Here is a 19,267-nt window from a genome sequence, read left to right on the forward strand (position 1 = left end):
ACAGCAGGAGGGCCACCCGGCGCCCACCTCGCCCAGACCGCACCCCAGCCCTGCCCTCACCCCAGCTGGCTGGAGCTCACCCCCACCCCCTTTCTGGGTCAGGGCAGGCACAGGAAGGGAGCAGCCGCTGCACTGAGTTCTCACTGAGGAAGCCAGGTCCCGGTTCCTCTGGGGGAGCAGAGCTGTGGTCCCCATGCCCCCAGGAAGCAGGGAGAGGGATCGCAGATGTGGAGAGAGACCCAAGCTAGACCCTTCACACCCATAAGCCTGACAAGATGGGCACTTTGTCTCCTGGAAACGGCGTGTAGGGCTAGATGGATTCCCGCCACCCCAGAACCTTCCAGAGCCCATTTCCACCTTCCAAGGAAGGGGACGGGGCCTCTCATTTCTCAAGTCTGCGGCTCCATCCAAAGGCTATTCTGTGAGCAGACCTGCTCTGGGATTCGAGGCCCTTGTCTCTGGCTGGCGTTCCTTCCCGGGCGCTCACAGGCAGGCAGGCGCCACTCAGGGGGCACTTACTGGCAATGCTGATGTCACCTTCCCCCAGAGGGCTACGGGCACCTGCCGCCCCAACACCTGGACCCCCCTTGGATGGCCAGGCCCCCCACACTGGGGGGCTGCCGGGCACCTGCCATCTCATCGATCTGAAACCCCAAAAGCGCCTACATGGCCTCAGCTTCCCGCGGGCAGGTTCTGGAACACGATAGTAAGTTGGGTACAAGACTTTGTGGAGGCCCCGCTGGATTCTGCCCGACGGCTCAGGCTCAGAGAGATGCCACCAGCTGGCCCCGGGCTGCACTGGATCTCTCTGTCTGGACCCAGAGGCAAAAGTCTTCCCCACTGTGCTGAGCTAAACCCCACCAAGAGATGCTCCCTTGATGAGAGGGTGGCCAGAATGCTTCCCTGTGCTGCTGAGACCAGGGCAGCCTGCGAGGTCACTGGAGGGAGGGGTCCTGGCGGGCCCCCGGGTCCTCCTCTCCACATTCAGCTGCTGGGCAACGGGCCAGGGGTCCTCAGGGACGCGGACGAGCCATGCCCGTGGGTGCCACCAGAGGGCGCCGTGGTAGGCAGGGGTGTGCAGAGCCCCGCACCTGAGGCCCACGCGAGGGTCTGCAGGTACAGGGGTTCTGACCTCTGCGGACCTTCTTGCCTCTCTGCTCTGCACTCAGGTCAGCTGGCTATGGGAGGCCAGCTCCGTGGGGGAGGCTGACCCTGCCCACAGCACACAGCCCTGCAGGGGAGGGCTCCGGTCAGCCGTGCCAGCAGGAGCCAGGCAGTGGCTCGGGCAGCTGGGGACGCCTTGGTTCTCCCACCCGGCCACCGAGTCTGCACCTGCGGGTCTGGCCACACTGATGCGCCCGCCGCCTTTCCGGCTGGGGTTTCTGGGGCCTTAGCTCGGCATTCCAGCAAAAGGGCTCTGCCTGATCTCGTTGCTAAGTGTCCGGGATTCCCTGCCGGTGGCGAGAGGGAAGGGAGGGGACAAGGGGGGCCCTGAGGACAAACCCTCGTGTCAGGAGTCTGGGTCTCCCTCCACCGGGCCGACGTGATTTCCTCTGCTCCTCCTGCCTCGTGGCTGGAGCTGTCACCCGGACAGTGGCCCCGGACACCCTCCAGTGCCGGCCCACGGTGGCCACGGGGTCCTTCTAAAGGTCTCGGTGACAGCCAAGAGCGGCAAACGCTTCTGGGGAGCCCACCGTGAGCCACACGTGACCTCAGAACGTGAGCCTGACGGGAGTCAAATTCAAGTTAACCCTCATCACAAACCACCAGCCCCTCGCTACACAGGAGACCGCACAGAACGGTCACGCGTCTAGTCCCGCGGAGGGCAGGAGCAGAGCTCAACACGACCCGGCGGTTCGGCACGGGGTCTCCACGGGTGGGGGGGCCTCCGGAGCAGCCACCGTGGGGACAGCGTGTGTAGACGGAGCAGGCTTTTCCCTCCACCACGTGGGGCCTCCTAACCCCACCCTGGGTTCTGCCAGAACCAGGAAGGGCTCTGGGGGCCCCCTTGCAAGGCCCCCTGCCAGCCAGGGTCCGTCTGCCCCGGGGAAGGGTTGGGCTCTGAGCTACGAAGACAAAGACAGACTGGAGGGGTTCAGCCGCCTCCCTGAGCCCTCCACAAGGCCCGGGGCCATGCTGTGGGACCGGCATCCAGCCTCCCCCATCCCCGGGGCTGGTTGTGCAGCCGACTCCACGCCTGGACGTGGTCTGAAAGGCCAGAGCGTGGTCTCCTCGCCAGGAAGCAGACAGCCTGCCGTGCGGCTCAAAGGCCCACCTTTCCCAGGGGCAGCTGGGGTACCCGGCAGGTCCCCGTTAGGACAGAGGAGGGTTGGGGGAAGCCCCCCAGCAGCTCACGGCTCCTGTCACAGAGTGGCTACTGTCACCAGCAAGGGAGCTGGATCCTGAACAGAGACACCTGTCAGGGTGGGGGAGGAAGGCTGGACGAGGCAGAGACAGCAGGACTAAGGATCAGGGCACCGCTTCCCGGGGCAGTGCAACGGCTGGGCCAGGACAGAGAGCAGGCCGACGGTTGGGGGCGATCCCATGGTCCCAGGCAAACCTGGACGGCTGACCGTCCTGCCCGGAGCTCTGGGTGACACAGGCAGTCGGCCTGGCCAAGCGCCCGGTCCTGGGTTGGACGCAGATTGGAGCTTCACCTAAGGGCCTGCGTAGACGGAGCACTTACTGAGTGCAAGGCATGGCCATGAGCTCATTCATCCCACCTTAGCGACAGCCCCGGGGTGCCGGGCTTCCCCTGACCCTCATTGTGTGGATGAGGCACAAAGTGTTACGTAGCTGGCCCAGGGCGGAGTCCAGAACGTGGGCCCGGAAGTCCTGGGCGCTCAGGACAGGCCGCTGTAAGGACCTCACACGTGCACACAGGACACCAGGGACAGCCGGGCAGGGCCCCGGCAAGGCACAGTGGTGCCTTTCCTCCCTCCCCTTCACAAGCAGAATTTTGTTTGCGGCGTTGGGGGTCCCCGGCCACATTGCCGTCGGCATCGTATTAGATTTCATCGTGGAGGAAGGGGACACGCTCTTCTTAAAATGATAGCCGTGATTCTAGCGAACAGTGTGATTTGCCGCCTCGGGGGAAACCTTTAATTTAGCTTTAAACTGTTCTTAGCACCTGGGACTTCTCCCTCGGGGCGACTCAGAGTTGAGAATCTAGACCAGAGCCAGAAACTGGATCTCACTGTTTGGAGAACGAGACTGCCAGGCAGTGCCGGGGCGGAGGTGCTGATGTGGGCTTGGGATCGTGCCTGCGTCCAGACAGGGCCTCAGGCCCGAGACCCCCGCCCAGCGGCCGGGGGACATGGTTCCCGCGGGCGCGTCCTCCCCCATGCGGAGACCTGCCCGCTGCTGCTCGGAGCACAGCCGTCAGCCCCCAGTCGGGACCGTGTGGAGCACGGACCCTCCCTCCCATCCCAGGCTCCCCGCCTGCACCCCGCTCTGAACACATGGAACCTGTGGGACAGAGCCCCCCGGGGGGTGGCCCCCGTGTCCCCAGCATCACAGACGTCAGCCGGGGATGTGGTGTCAGCAAGCCTCAGGTGGCAGGCTTGGCAAACCGAGTGCCCTCCGAGCCCTGGGGTGGGGGGGATGGGACAAGGAGGGACAGGGAATCCGGTGACACGCTGGGCCAAGCGGGCACCACACCTCACCTGTGTTCGCAAGGAAAACAGGTCAGCGGGCCTTCCTGGGCCACCACGGGTGAGGACAGAGATCAAGGGGACAGACACTTGGGAACACCACGCGCAGGCATGGAAATCGGGAACCAGCAGGCAGGGGGCCGGCCAGCGGGAGCGTGAGGACCCGGGCCCAGGCCCGAGGGGGAGTAGACTGGCCTTGCTGGGAGCCGGGGGCCGTGGCTGCTCTGATTGTTTGACCAGCCCTGAGCCCCAGCCGTGAGCCCACCCTCCTCCCCCCCACCCCGGAAGTCCCATCCTCATACGAGCAATTCTCCATGACCAGGTGGCCAATGTGCTGGGGGGAGGGCCCAGACCCCGAGTGAGACCCCGGGTTCTGGATCGGGCAGGTGCGTTTGCCTTAAATGCGGCATTAGGAAGAAGGGGCCAGGAGCAGGCTGGTGGCCTTAGCGCCCTCTCTGTTCGTCTTTCACTCTGGGAAGCCAGAGTCCAAAGCACAGGGAAAGGAAACAAGGCCCCAGACGCCAGCCCCAGCCCCAGGTCACTCCAGGCAGCTCAGCCCCGCCTCCCGCACCTGCCCTGAGAGGTCATCACGGGCACGTGCTCGTGCGGGTGACCCGGCATCCAGGCTGGAGTAACAGAGGTGCTCTGGCCAGCCTCTGGGCGTGCCCTGAGCCCTAGGAACCAGGAGCCATGGAGCAGGGAGGGCCCCCTCTCCTGGTCCCCGCAGGAGCCCCCTGGCTCATCGCCAGCCCCCTCCACCCTGGCCACTCCTTACCCGACGTGCCAGGGCCGCTGGAGCCTCTTGCCATCTTCGAGGGCACCGCCCAGCCTGTTGAGCGACGGTGACCGGCTGTAGGGCCCGGGGGTGTAGCCCCCCAGCGTCCTGGCGGCCCCCTCGGGCTTGCCGGGCGTCTGCTGCAGCAGCTGGGGCGAGAGACTGCGGTGGGAGGTGGCGGAACAGACGGCCCAGTCGGGCGCACTGGTGTTGAGGTTGTTGTCACTGTTGGAGCGTAGCAGGACCCGGGGGGCGGCCAGCGTGTTGGGGGGGCGCCGCCTCCGGTTGGAGTATGCCGGGGCCTCTCGGAAGGGCACTGGGTGGGAGAAAACAAGGCGGGAGGTGAGCGCACCCGTGGCACCTTCCGTGCAGGGCGCGGACACGCCCCTGCGCGCTCCCTGAGCCCCCGCCGGTCCCCGCCGTGCGCAGAACCCGCCCCGACACAGAAGCAGCGATAGGCGGACACTGAGAACCTCTCCATCTCACGGAGGCTCAAGCCAACGCTTGACATGGAAGGGACTCGGGGTCCGACTTCCATCGGGGCCAGCGCCCCGCTCCGTCCGCAGCCGAGACGCGTGTGAGGGCCTCACAACGCAGCCGGGGCACTGAGACGGCCACAGGTACGTCCTCACCGCGACCCAAGCCTGGCCCCTGGTGTGGGCTGAACTGGGTCCCCCTGCAAGTCCGGTGGTGGAGTCCTGACCCTTTGCGCCCCAGATGGCATGTGGCGATGGGGTCTCCACGGAGGTGGGTACGGTAACACGGGGCCATGGGGTGGGCCCTGATCCCGTGTGACCGGGGTCCGTGTAACAAGAGGCGATCGGAGCACAGACACGCACAGAGGGACGACCCCGCGAGGACACGGGGAGATGACGGCCGTCCACACACAAGGAGAGAGGCCTCGGGGGGACCCGGCCCTGCCCACGCCTGGACCTCGGGCTCCGGCCACCCGGCCAGGGGGACAATAAATCCTGTTGGGTAAGCCCCCCGTCTCCGGGACTGTGTCACAGACGCCCCAGGACACGCACACGGCCCTCCAAGCACTGTCCAAGGCGTCTGCTTCGGTTCCAAACATGCTTCTTTGTCCACCCTTCAAACCAGGCCCCGCAGTGTGAAGCAGGAAGAGGTGAGCCCACCTCACCCGTCTTCCTATGACGTTCTAGACTGCAGGCGAGGCCCTTACTCTGCCGAGTTCAGCGTCCCAGAGACTCAGAACGAGGACACTGCCCACGGGGACCGTGGGTGCAGGCGTGCACGCTGCAACCACTCGGGCTTGCTCCGCGGGCTGGAGCCAGAAATAGAAAGTGTCCTTTCTAAGAAGACGCATGTTAAGAGAAGCAGCCCTCCAGGCTGTGGAGAAGTCAGATGCCGATGACCCCAGGAGCCGGGGACGCGGGCTTCCTTCGAGGTCCTGACACGTGGGCAGCTTCCCGCTCGCCATGGGGTTGGTGTACTTTGGGACGAAGCGGGAGAGCGAGCTCCCAAGTCTGTGCCACCTGAGGCCGGGGCCGTCACTGCACACAGACTGGGGCTGTGCGTGCCCTCCCAGGGGAGCTGGGCTGGAGACGGGAGTCTCAGCGTCTCAGAGGACAAGAGTATTGTGGGCACAGTTCGCCATCCGCGCTGCCCAAGGTCAGAGGCTGCGGTGAAGTACTTCATGAAAACTAAGGACAGGTGCACCCTTCACGGAGCCTGGGCCTGACGTCAACCCCTGCTCCCGGCGACGACCACACCGGGCAGCTGGGCTCACAGGGGACAGAGGTGGCGCTGGCCGGGCTCCACTGAGACAGCTGTGACCCAGTCACCCCTTCACCTCCTCGCCAGGATGCAGGACGGTCCGGGAAGGCAAGGACGGAGCCAACTCGGGAAAGACGCGTAAAAACGGCAGGAGGCTCAGGATGGGCACTGGGAATCCACGTCCAGAACAGCTGCTGAGCCTTTGGAAGGGACACGTCGGGAGGTCACGTTCTTTCAGCACACGGCAGCATGCGCTCATTCCGACCCGACCCCTGTCCGAGCAGGACGCGGCCGGGACCCCACTCTGAATTCCTCAAAGGAAACACACACGTGCCGGCCTGGCTGGCAGAGAGGCGGGCGAAGGGAAAGGCCGGCGGCATCCTCCTCCGGGGACCCCCGTCTCTTAAGGGGCTCAGCCCACCGGGGAATCAGCAGGGCCTGACCCCACCTGCCAGAACATCCCCCACTTGGTGGTTTGCTGGTCGTGAGGGACAGCCTCATTGGTCACTCCCCCTGGGCAGACAGAGGCCAGAATGACTCCTGTGAGGACTGAGCGCTCATCCTTTAGAGTCTGAAAAATGTACCTGCCGGTGGGTGCCTTGGGGTGACCTGAGACCTGCCCGGCGAAGGGGTGGGGGACCGAAGACCGCGCAAAGGGCTGATGACTGCACCACCCGCCCCAGAGGATGGTTACCTTTCGTGCACAGAGCCTGCCAGCTGACGGACTGTGTCACAGCGAGAAAGCCAACCCCCCAAGCAGCTACAACAAGCAGAAAGCGTGACCCGGCCCTCGGCCTCCTGGACCAACTTCCCCTCCCCCCACCTCCCGCCCCCGAGGAGAGGCCAGGGCTCACGCTACCCATGGGGAGGGGACCCCCCAGACGAGGAAACGTGTGCATTCTGTGACGTGAACTCCTGCCAGAGCCTCCAGCTTCCCCGGCGACGGAGTTGGGTCCATTTGTCTGACTGATGTGACTGTAAGATATTAATGCCCTTAATAGGAACTGGGGGAGGGGGCGGTCCTGCCAATGGCTGAGACAGACTCACGCGGGCAGAAAAATCATGAAAAAACAGAAGACACATGGAATGAACCCCAACGAACGTCTCCGCGCCGTGCGTGGATGACAAAACCCAAAGTACCACAAGACGAATCTGGGTTAATAATGTAAGATAATGAGCCCGGACAAACGCCGTGTTTCAGACCAATTCCCAAGACAGGGGCTGAAGCCGGCTTTGCGAGCGGGGGGCGTGGGCAGCGGTCGGAATTCCGAAGGACCGGTGCCCCGGGGCGGGGGGGGGGGGGGGTTAGGGGGTGGAGGGGCCGGGGTGTTTTGAAACACAGCCTGCCCTGGGGATCAGGTGGATAAACTCAAACAGAATCGCATAGGTAATGTCAGGGCGAGCATTCAAATGACAATCGTCTCACCTAATCACCAAGACTCGCATTAAATTAGTTTCCCGTGTAAGATAATTGGAAATTTTTCCCGTGTTTGTTTTATGGCTCGGGCTGGTAAGTACCTTCCTAATTCCTCCAAAGTAATGTCTTCATAAACCTGATTTCACAAGACAGGAGTTCTCTGTCTGAGAAACTCACTGGAGCCATCCGTGGAAATGTTGATTTTTTTTTTTTTTTTTTTTTTTGCAAAAAGGGTTAAAAATAACTCTTTTCCTGTCTGAAAATGATTAATATTCCACCCAACTGTTTCCTTCTTTCAGACGATCTGCAAACTCTCAGTGGGCGGATATTTTCTTAGCCGTCTTACATGCATTTATTTATACATTTTCTTTCCACAATAGAAATTACACAAGGTGTGACAAAAAGCATATGCACTCTCGGAGTCTGCCACACTGCGTTTCCATCCACTCGGGGAAGCTGCGACCCAGAGATGGCCACGGAGAGCCCAGGAGTGGTTCCCAACGCGTCCGCCCTGTCGGCGCGGCCAGCATCGGGTCCCGACCCTCCTCGTGCCCGAGCAAGCGCCCGGCAGCCGCCAGGGAGCGGACGGACTAGTCAAAACTTCCTTTGTTTTCCATAGGACTTAGTTTCCCACGCGGCACGTTCCGGAACGCGACGGTACCAGGGGCCGGGGACTTAGGAACCCAGGCAGACAAAACGGCACCTTCCGGGGGGGGGGGCTCGCGTTCCAGACCCACCGCCACAAAGCCCGGTCACGCACCAGAAGCGATCGCTCCCTTACGTGATGAGAAGGGACCGGCAGCGATTCCGGGAGGGACCGGAGTGCCCCCCGCCGCTGCCCCGCAGAGGCAGTGAGCAACCGCTAGCGCCCAGGCACCGCGCTCCCGACAGCTCGCCCTTACCTTCCTTCTTGGTGAAGGCATTTAACAAAGACTTCATTTTCCCTCTGACTCTGGCAGCAGTCGGCTCATTATATAACCTTCTCAGACGGGAGGAAGGCAAGGGAGGCTGCCCGGCCCCTCGGCGGTGCGGCGGCGTGGACCCGGGGAGCGGCGGCGGGCGTCTGGGCGCTGCGCGCTTCCGAGCACGGCGGGGCATGCGAGCCCCGGCGCGCTGGCGACAGAGCCCACCCCATATTCTGTCTGTCAGCTGGGAACCAACCGTGCGTAGCCTGGGGCTGCTCTCAAACCCTGCGGCCGCTGCTGGTGCCCGTCATGTGAGCAGCTCTACTCTGCCTTTGTGATCAGTGCCTCTGGGAGGAGGGCGGAACGAGGCGGGCATCCTCCGCCGGCGGGGCGGCCGGGAAACACCGGAGGCAGCCGCGAGCCCCCGAGCCCCCGACTCCCCGAGCAGACTCAGGCTGCGGCTCGGGCCACGGCTGCTCCGACGCGCCGGGCGCTAAAAATAACGCGCCGTGCTCCTCCGGGTTTATTTTTAAAGAGAAAGCCAAGTTGCCCGGATCGCTGCTTGTTTGTCCGCCAGCAGACGCGGGGAGCGAGGCAAGAAGACGGAACGCCCCGGTGCCAGATGAGCCCCGCGCCAGACCCACGTTTAACCGGGCAGCCCTCGCCGGCCTTCTGGAATCTCTGAACGTGACCCAGATTTCTGTCGGAAGGAATCAGACACAAGCACCTATCGCTTCTCCCGGCTCACCCCACCGTGGCGATTACCCTGGAGGAAACAGGATTTCCTCCCCCCCGCTTTTTGTTCTTTTTAAGGAGAGAGAACACAAACTAACTACCCCCCCCCACCACCACCCCCCCCCGCCCCGCCCCGCCCCTGCTCGCCCTGATTCCAGGCAGCTGATCAAATGACTGTGTCTTCAAAGTCCCTTTACACGTGTGCTGAGCATTTCCACCCCGGGAGGAGTCCGGGAGGCTCCGGGAGAGGAAGCCCTATCTGAGGACCGCACGGAGGAGGGGAGGCGTGTGCGTGTGCTCCGCCGAGGCAGGGGCGCTGGGGTTGTTTCTGGGCGAGGAGAGAGGGCTTCCTGAAACACGAAATGCAGCATCCGGGGAGCCGGTTCTGTCGCCCGATGCACCTGCTGCTCGGCTGTAATTAAGCGTGCGTTCCCTCGGTTGCTAAGAGAGCTGCTTCCGAAATTAAAAAGGCAGGGAGCGCGAGAGGAGACGGGATGAGGAAAAAGCAACGGGGACATGTAAGTCGAATCCCACGTGCTCGACATACTTCGGGCCGACAAAAATGGCAGCTCCAGAAGCCGCGGGCGTCTGTCTGTCTGTCTGTCTGCCGCGGAAGACGGCCCGGGGGGTCGGACGCCTCGCCCAGCGGCCTCTCCGTGCGGTGGGGAAGGGCTGCCAGGGACGCGCCCCGTGACGGCCCTGTAGTAGCTGCTCACTTAGGCACCGTCTCCCACCTCATGCCCACAGCGCCCCAAGTCACACAGCTCACCAGCCGCGCCCCAGCTCGGCCCCGGGCGACCCCCTCACCCCACCGCACTGGGTCTCGAATCCACACGACGGAGCGCAAGCCAGTTCTGAGGCGAGCCGCTGGCACGTTTTATCATCAGAGACCCCACGGGCTTTGTCTCGTGATCCACATCCTTGACGGGGTGGGGGGTGGGTAGGGGCACAGGCAAAGCTCGGTGTCCTTGGACACGTGGGGCGAGGCTGAGCGGCTGCCAGAACCATCTCTCCCCACCCCCCCCCCCACCCCGCCGTGCAGAGTGTCACCGAGGACACAGCAGCTCCCACTTGAGGAGACCGTGCGGCGCCCCCCGGGTGGGTGTGGTAGTGTCTGCAAGGTGGCCGAGTCCGGTTCCCGGGGCCGGGCCGGCCACAGGCGGGGTGCCACCTGGCTGGGACCCACGGAGACAGCACAGCCAAGGGAGCTCCTTCCTCTGCAGAGGCCGGGCCCTGCCACGTGAGCCCGGAGAGCTCGCCAAAGCGCAGGGAACCCTCTGGGAGAGTGGGAGGCTCGGCGCTGCTCAACCCGCCTCCATGTGTCTCTGGTCGATACCCTCCCAGAAGCACGGAGCCGCATCCCGAGCCAAGTTCCCTCGCCAACCCCCGCTGCTGGCCGCGGAGTGGAGGGGCGTGCGCTCCAGGGTGGCACCTCGCCGAAGACGGGTGCTGCCTCCGAAACTTCGTCTGTGTCCCTGCCGTTGACCTTGGGGGAAGGGCGTGGGGAAGAGGCGGCTTCCCGGGCACCACTGCGAAAGCCCCGCGCGTTGTCTAACTCGAGAAAGCAGAGGGGACGGGACGGAGCCCTCTTCCCTGGCTGGGGAGCAGAATGGGGTCCTGACATGGGGCGCGGCCGGGAAATGGGGCCTCCCCGGTCCCCCTCACGGGGCACCTGCCCATAAGTGGGAAACGGTGGGGCCCTGGGGCTGGGCCCTGGGCAGGGAGCCTGGCGGAGACAAGGCTCGGAGACCCACGAGCAGGACGCAGAGGCTGTGGCCTGGTGCAGAGGGGCGGCTGGGCTCTCCATGCCATCCCTACCCGTCCCTACCCATCCCATCCCCACCAGCGTTGGTGAACCGTGGGCTCTGTGCAGGCCACGGACGGACGCAGCAGCGAACAAACAGGAAAGATCGCTAGTCTCCCTCTCGGCTGCCCAGGGGGCCGGTGCGGGGACGGGACCAGACTCTGGGTATGATAGGATTGGGGGCACTGTGGGAAACACCCCTCAGCTACAGGATGCCTTTCGACAACCTCACACGCGTTTAATACGCTGCTGGGAATCTGACTGAAACTTTGACGGAAACTGGGAACCGGGGGTCTGTCACACTCACGTGCAGGCCCACTGCGTCCCCAGCCCTCAGCGGGGCTCTGCCCCCCAGCAACCCCACCTCCTGAACCCCCCCCCCACCTGGACCCACCTCCTCACCACTGGCAGGCACGCCCTCCTTGAATACTTCCAGTGACAGGGAGCTCACTACCTGAGTGTAGTGGTTTTTGCTCCGAGACACAGGCTGCGTCATCCTCACCATGAGGCGAAGGCCGGCCCCGGGCCCACGTGTGCGGATCTCCCTTCGCTTCGCCAGAAAACAGGCTTGCGTCTGCCACATGCTAATCGGAAGGGACAAAGCATAGATTCTGCCCCGACAAACGCAAAGCCATCTGTAGTGGCATTTTTCATTCTGCGCTCTGGAACAGGCTTTTCTGTGCAAACGTTTACTGGAGATCGACGGGCCGCGGCCATCTGGTACCGCAGCACGTACCTATCCGCACCCTCCACGCACACGTGCACCTGAAGCCTGCCTGCCCGGCTGGCCGGGACGGGACGAGATCTGCAGGGATCACGTCCAGCGGAGTGTCTCGGCCCCCGCCCCGCGGAGCAGTCCTGCCGCCAGCCACGTGCTCGTCCACGGCAACCTGCTCTCCGGGAGGGACAGACGTCACGCCCTCCCTGCTCAAGCCACGAGGCCTGGACGCCCAGCGGTGACGCCAGCTTCTCTGGAAAGCTGGGGCAGCAGAGGCGGAGCGGGGCAGGCACGCTGAGGGTCGGCTCGGGGCCCAGCAATCCGCTAACACGGTCCTCTGCTCCTAGACGAGCAGACCGAGGACAACTGGGCTGAAGGTCCCACATAAAAACTGAGACAAAGACGCAGGCCGGGGTTTGAACCCCACTTCTCCCCGAGGCTCCCGGAGAGCCCGTGGTGCGGCTCAGACATCTGGAACCTTCTTGTGGAGTCCCCGGCAGGCTCCCCGACACCAGCGGCGAGGCTCCCTGGATGAGAGGAGCGAGGCCCACGGGGGTCCGACTTCGCTGCCCCCACAGCCGTAGGTCTACGGAAGGCAGAGCCCGGGGGCCCTCCAGGGAGGACCGAGAGTGACCACCGCGGGTTGCGCCGGCCGCGTTGCTGTTCACCGAGTGCAGGAGACGTGACAACACATGCTGCTGGGGCCCAGCTGGGCTGGGGTGACACGGCGGGTGGCAGGATGCCACGGGGTGGCTCCGTCCACCTGCTCGCCCGCCCACCCCAGAGGGCGAGCAAGAATCCTCTGAGTCGGGGACACTCGACGTCCGGGGACAGATGAGAAGGTCAGACGGGGGGGGGCCTCGAACCGGACAGTTCCCAGGAGGGCAGAGCATCCCCCCAAAGTGAACCCCAACTGTCACCCCCCGGCCGGGCTCTTCAGCCACCGGCCTGTCCCCCCCCACTCCACCCCGACCACCAGCCCAACCCCGCTGCTAGCCCCTTGGTGAGAAACCCAAGACCATAAATACACAAACACACAATAAAAATACCCCAGGCCGTTCCCTCCAGCCTCCAGCCCCGCGCGGCCGACCAATCCGCCTCGAGCTCGGATCCACCCGCCCAAACCCTCCGTTCGAAGCCCTGTATTTGCCACGTCTTTTGACAACGGCCTGACAACAGGCTGAAAATAATTTCATTTCTCGTGTAAAAAAAAGGCTCTTCGCACATCAGAACATTTCAAGGCGCTCTGAAGTTCTGGCAGGGAGGACGCGCCAGGTGTGATGAACGCGCCTTGCGAGGCGTCTGCTGTGCGGGTGCCACGGGGTCCTGGCAACGGGGCCCGTCCAGTGCCCACGACGCCCAGCGCACCCGTCCCCCAGCCGGGGTCCGGTGCCAGGTGCAGGGGAGGAGCCAGACGCGGGACCCCAGCCGCCTGATTGAGGGCCCGGCTCTGCGTCTTCCGCCCTCGGCGGCCGTGGGCTGCCCGGGCGCCCCGGGCTCAGTTTCCCCATCTGTAGGTGGGGACAGCCCACCTCGTTCCCGGCGTTGGCCGTGAGCCGCTGAGCTCCCGTTTGACCTTCCAGGGGCGAGGTCCAGCCCGAGGACCACCCCTCACCCTCCCTGAAATGGGTTGTGAATGGTGCCACCTCCCAGGAGGGTCGCGAGGACCCAGCCACCCACCATCCGTTACGGTGCGTGCACCACAGGGTCGGCAGGGGTCACTGAATAAAGGCATTTAACTCAAAATCTGCCAGCAGATGGCACAGCCACCTCCCCGCCCAACCCCGCCCCTTGTCTGTGACGAGCCCCCATCCGGCCACGGAGAGACCCCTCCTCAGGGCTCCCGCAGCGGAAGTGCGCCCTCAGGCGATTTCCTGGTTCCAGGGCACTTCAAGGCCCCCAAACGCAGGTTGGATGCCCGGCTCCCCCCTCGCCCTGCACACCGGAGGTGACCCCCATAGCTCTGGATGTGAATGAACGGATGGATGGATGAATGAACCAAGGAAAGTGAGGTACGAGTCCCGGCTTTTGCTCGGCGTGTCCCGAGGCGCCTCACCAGCTACACCGGGCTGGTCTCCCTGGGCCTGAAGCCACCTCACTTCTCTGTCCCTTCTTGCCACCCACCGCCCCCCCCCCTCCTCAGAGGCCCCCGGGCACCAGGGGGAGGTCTGCCCTGCAGGGCTCTGGGGCCGCGTTCGCCCACACCCCACGGACAGGTGCACTGGACGTCGCTCAGGCCGGTGCCCTCGAGGCCCTTCTGTGTCTGCACAGCCCCCACCCCGAGTCTTGCCTGCCTAGCGGGCTGTGGGGAGCCGTGGGCCACTCCCTCCACTTTCCCTGCTGCCGGGACTCAAGGCAAGCAGACGCGGGGCACAGCGCTCTGATTCCGGAGGAAGGAGCCGGTGGGTGTGGACGAGCATCCCGCCAGGGACGTGCCAGCTCCCTGGGCAACCAGGGGCGGCTGGATGCCAGGCCTGGCTCTCCAGCCTCCTTGGGGAGCTGTGACCCTCCTTTCCTGCATCAACGGGTCAGACTGGACCCTTGCTGGCCACAGAGATCCCGGCCGACAGAGCCGAGGAGGCTGGGGCTCGGCCATGATTTCTCCAAGACCCTGAGATTCCAGATGGAGGCTGTTTCCCTTCTCTTTCCAAGTGGCCTGGCCTCGCCTCCTATTTGTGGGGAGAAGGGAGAAGGGAGCGCAGGCTGGCGTGGAGCTGGGCTGGGGAAACAGAGGGAAGACTGAGTCTATTTCTTCTTAATACAAACCCCTGGAGGTGACTCTGTCCTCTCCTCACAGAGGGGGCCCCTGGGGAGCTGAGAGGAAGACACAAAACCCCAGAGGGTCTCAGCGGCCCACCAGCCACACCCTCTATTTTGTCTCACAGAAGCAAAAACCAAGTGCCAAGAGCAAGGCTGTGCGGCCAAGCCGGGGCCGGGGAGGCAGCGGGCCCGGGCAGGTGTGGGCGGGAGCCGGACCTTCCCGCCTACCCCCCCCCCCCACCTCACCCCGAACAGCGGCCCTTGCTTCCTCCACGCACAGCTTCAGCTAACTGCGGCTTAAATATTAGTAGGCAACCTTTCTCCAGCTCACAATAATTGTTAAATGAATCACGCTTTTATAAATAACGCGAGATATAAAAAGGCATCTCGGCAATAATGCGGGGTTATCTTTGAACAAAGATGTAGGTGCCTACAGCGTTTGTAGCGTTCGCGGCAGCCAGGGCCATTGAGGGAAGCTTTGCTCCTGGAGGATCCGTCGAGGCCCAAGGATACTCGGGGCAGAGGGCACCCGACTTGGGATCCTCCGATGCCCGCGGGGTCTGGATCTCTTCCGGGGACGGGTCAGGCTCCGTGCCGGTGGTGGCTGGGGTCAGGAACTCTGCAGGTCCCGTGACACCGTGACTCGGGATGTAGGTCCAAGACCAAGGTCGCAGGGGGGCGGGGGGCAGAGCTCAGGAGGGTTGAACTGGGGCTGGCCACGGAGAGCGAGGGTCCCCGAGGCGCACCGCGGAAGGATCACGGCTCCGAACGGCACCTCCTACCCTTTCCTGCATGTAGCTCAGCCTCTGCCAGAGTCCCACGGACCCCACGTGCCAGCTCTGACCGGGAGGCGTGGGGGCAAGGGCAGCGCCGGGGCTTAACGGAAGCACGAGCCACTTCCCGGGTGGCCCGTCTGACAGCTGGGTGACTGAGGACGCCTGGCCTCTCATGGGGCAAACTGAGGCTCAGAGCCGTGAGGCAAGTCGCCTGTGCTCGCCCCGCCCTGTCTGTTCAACAGAGTCACCCCCGGCCCCCACGGCCAGTCACAGGACACCTGTTCCCGGACACGGCGCAGTATCCCCTGTGCCCAGGATCCCCAGGTGAGCTCTCGGGACCCAGCCCGCACCTGTGGCACCACACGACCCCCTGTGTCCTCCGCAGGGCTTCCCGGGAGGGACCCCGGCACACACGTCTGAGTCCTCGGGGGCAGCGTGTGGTGGCTGCTGTGTGACCAGGTGGATGAGTGTGGGAGGGAGCAGGGGGCAGGCACCGGCCCACCACAGATGCCGCCCTGCCCCCATCACTCAGACCCAGCCCTGATCCCCAAGAATGACTCCTAGAGCCCCCCGGGAGTGGCAGGACGCCCAAAGACTCTGGTGCAAATCTCCAAGTCTGCAGGGAAAATGCCAATCACAAACGGCACCAGTTACAAACACCAACATCACTGGTGTCACTGGGCTGGGCCACCCCCATTCTGCTGACCCAGAATGGCCCTTTTTTCATCGTGTGTTACCAAGTGATGGCACCTGAGGGGAGTCCTGCCTGGGTCGGCCTCTGACTCGGGGTGGGACTCAGTTTCCCCATCTGTAAAGTGGGGAGGCCGGCCCCCCCACCTCGCTGGGCTCGTGGGATGTCTGTGAGGGCCCCACAGGGGTGGGCTGCCTGCCGACTTCCCTCCCCTATGGGGGGGGGCACAAGGGTGGAGAACGGGCTCCCCGAGACTCGGGGAGGAGCTCTGCTCGGATTCCCACTGTGGAGTCAGGTGCCCCGAGTTCCTGAGGCCATAGACAAGTCCTGGCTGCAGCAGACCGTGCTCCACGGATGGCCTGCTGTCCACGTGGGGCCCACGGGAAGCCCGGCTCTTCGTCCTTGAGGGGGAGGGTCGGGAAACGCACCTGCCTCCTGGAGTACCACCAGGAGCAGCAAGCCTTGGGTTTGGGGGGCCAGGACGGTGCCCCGCACCTGCCCCCCACCGCCTGCGACCTCAGGCACATCGCCGTGCCTCCCCGAGGGCGAGCACCCACCCCGAAGAGAGTTAGAGCCGACAGGGCCCAGTGTCCACGGCCGTTCACGGGCGCAGAGGAAAGGACCTCCCATTGGATAACCCAGTCGGCGCGAGCCGCGGGGGAACCCAGGGACGACGCTCCCATGCTGCTTGCTGGGGTCTTCCCCGTGAGTCACCAGGGTGGTGCTGTCTGCAGGGCCCCTGCCCGCATCACACCCGACTGCTCTGTACATTAGGGACCGGACTGCAGGCGCCAGGCCCACACAGAGAGCCGATGCAGCCCCAAGACGCCCACATGTCTCAGGACGTGCTGGAGAGCCAGCCGCGCACAGCGGCCCCCCACACAGAGCGATCTGATTAAAGCCAGCTCCCGAGACGGTCGGAGAGCGGCCAGAGTGACCATGCGCTATGGACTGAGTGTCTGTGTTCCCGCCAAATCCCCTATGGTGAAGCCCCGAGCCCCCAGGGAGAGGGCGCTGGGAGACAGGCTTTCGGGCTGTGAGTGTAGAGCTGATGTGAGGCCTCCAAGCCCCCACGGGGCCACGGGGAGATGAGTTCTCTCCACCGTGTGGGGACGCCGCGAGAAGGGGGCCGTCTGCGAACCGGGAAGAGTCCTTACGAGGCACCGAATCAGCCAGCACCGTGATCTGGGACTCCCGGGCTCTAGAACCGGAGAATAAATGCCCGTTGTTTAAGCCGGCTGTGGCCCCCTGTCACAGCAGCCAGGACCAACAAGGGTACCACGCAGGCAGACCACGTCGCTGTGCCCTTGCAGGCCCCCAGGGGGCCGGGGGACATCACTGCGGCTTTCCCCGCCCAGCCCTTCCGATGCCCGGAACACAACTCTGGCCCTTGCCTCGCCGTGCCCTCCGCCGGACAGGGTTACCTGCCCTTCCCACCCTGGCTCCACCCAGCTCCGGCCCCTCACTCTCAAGGTCACCTTGCCAGAGGCTGAGTCTGTCTCATTCGCCCTTCATCACCAGAACCGAGGTCGGAGCCTCACAAGTATGTTTCCTGTCTGCCTTCAACAGGGAAGGCACCGTTCTACCTCCCGTCCGGGACTTGGTGGTTGAGTGGTTCACTCTGCCTCACTGCGTGGAACGTCTGCTTCTAGAACGCTTCCCACCCCGAATACCCCCTCTGCACAACTGGGCCTTTCTGGAAGTCACGGGGCAGGAGAGGGGGTGCACACACCTTTCTATCTTCAGGCTACGACACAAGACCCGACACAAGGCGGGGGCTTATAAATACACATTCTGGTTATTTTTGATCCCTGACCAGCCACTTCGACACCTGGGTCGTCTGTGGGTCTGTTCCCGTTAATTTCTCTGATGGCACATCACATTTTCCTGCGTCTTTGCGTGTCTAGAAATTTTTGATTCTGTGTCAGCCATTATCTTTAACGTGTTATAGAGATTCTGGATTCTGTTCCTTCTCTGAAGGGTGTCGGGTCTTTCCAGCAGGGAACACAATACTGGCAGAACGCTCCATCCTGGGAAGACGTGGCTTTGAGTTTTGGGGGGAAGCATCTCTGTGGGTTTGGTCCTGGGATGAGATTCTGACATCATGGGCCCTTCCAGGTCTCAGGCAGAAAGCCCAAAGGATTTGCCACGTTCTTCAAATGAGGCAGGACTCAGCGCTCTGTCTCCCTCGTGCGGGAACTACTGAAGTCCCCCCTCAGGTCTCTGAGATTTAAGCTGCTGTGTTCCACTAGGACCCTTGGACTCTCATCCTGCACGTGCTAGTTCAGAAATCAGTCCAGGACCCGATGAGAGTTTATGTGCAGATTTGGGGCTCCTGCCTTTCTAGGAGTCCTCCCCTCTATTGCCGGCCACTCAGGCAGGTCTGACCTTGACCTCTAACCACTGCATCCTCAAGTCACTTTCTGTCAGGGGGATCCTTCGTTAATATGCCTCCCGTCTGACAGACTCCCCTTTTGGTGAGGGCCCCACGTTCTGTCTGCTTTTGGTTTCCTGCCAAAGCCCACGAATGGTTGTTGCCATTCTTGTTCTGTCCAGAGTTTGTCACTGTTACCAGGAGAAGGGTACATCTGACGTGAGCTGCTCTGCCACGGTTGGAAGGCAGAAGTCACGGGCTCATAAACGTAAGTGAAACAAAGAGGTGCTCCCCCCGCGGGCACACCTGCACATGCATGCAGTGAGTGTGCGATCTGCACGTCTGGAGGCAGGGGGTGTGCCCGGCGGGGAGACGGGGAGTGTGTCAGAGCAGAGAGAGGCCCAGGGTGAGGAGGCCAGGGGCCCTTGACCACCGACCACATCAGCAGAGGGGCCCGGGGCAAACAACAGTTCCCGAAACTATGCCTGTCCCTGCAGCCCGGCTGGGAGGGATCGTAGGCACTGAGACAAGTTTATTTCAACACAAGAACCTGACTTTTGTGACTTCTGAGCACATCCGGGTGGCTGGAGGTGCGGGCAGGTGCACAGGCGGGTCCCCACCTTGGAGATCAAGGTGTTACCTGATCAGAACTTGTACAGGTGCCAGGAGGCCCTGGAAAGTGAGCGCTTAAAACAATGCTGAGTGAGCGGCGGGTCGGTCCCCACCTGGTGCGTCGCCTCGTTAGCGGATCCTGCTGCCGATTTGTATTTTAGGAACTAATTAAGCCTTGGTGACCGATCTAACCTTCAAATGAATTCCTTCCAGGGCTGAGCTGGCAGCCCAGTTCCTACCAGGCAGCAGCATCAGGAAAACCCCAAATCCAGGAAAAGCCAACCCCGAAGGGCAGGGGAGCAGGGAGGAG

The 19,267-nt window shown here is 63.5% G+C and overlaps 1 protein-coding gene across 19 annotated transcripts in view; it reads right to left on the minus strand.

Annotated features, from left to right (window-relative positions):
• Positions 1–19,267, minus strand: part of SHANK2 (SH3 and multiple ankyrin repeat domains 2) — a 497,685-nt gene that overhangs the window by 271,897 nt on the left and 206,521 nt on the right. For 17 of the 19 annotated variants that reach the window (XM_023238944.2, XM_023238943.2, XM_023238942.2 and 14 more), the window contains one exon: positions 4,429–4,744. In XM_023238944.2, the coding sequence (XP_023094712.2) occupies positions 4,429–4,744 (316 nt within the window). Of the gene's footprint in view, positions 1–4,428; positions 4,745–8,484; positions 9,326–19,267 lie in introns of those variants that run through there. The other 2 variants (XM_023238950.2, XM_023238948.2) reach the window with 1 other exon arrangement.

Source organism: Felis catus, chromosome D1, assembly GCF_018350175.1.
Source record: "Felis catus isolate Fca126 chromosome D1, F.catus_Fca126_mat1.0, whole genome shotgun sequence".
NCBI lineage: Eukaryota > Metazoa > Chordata > Mammalia > Carnivora > Felidae > Felis > Felis catus.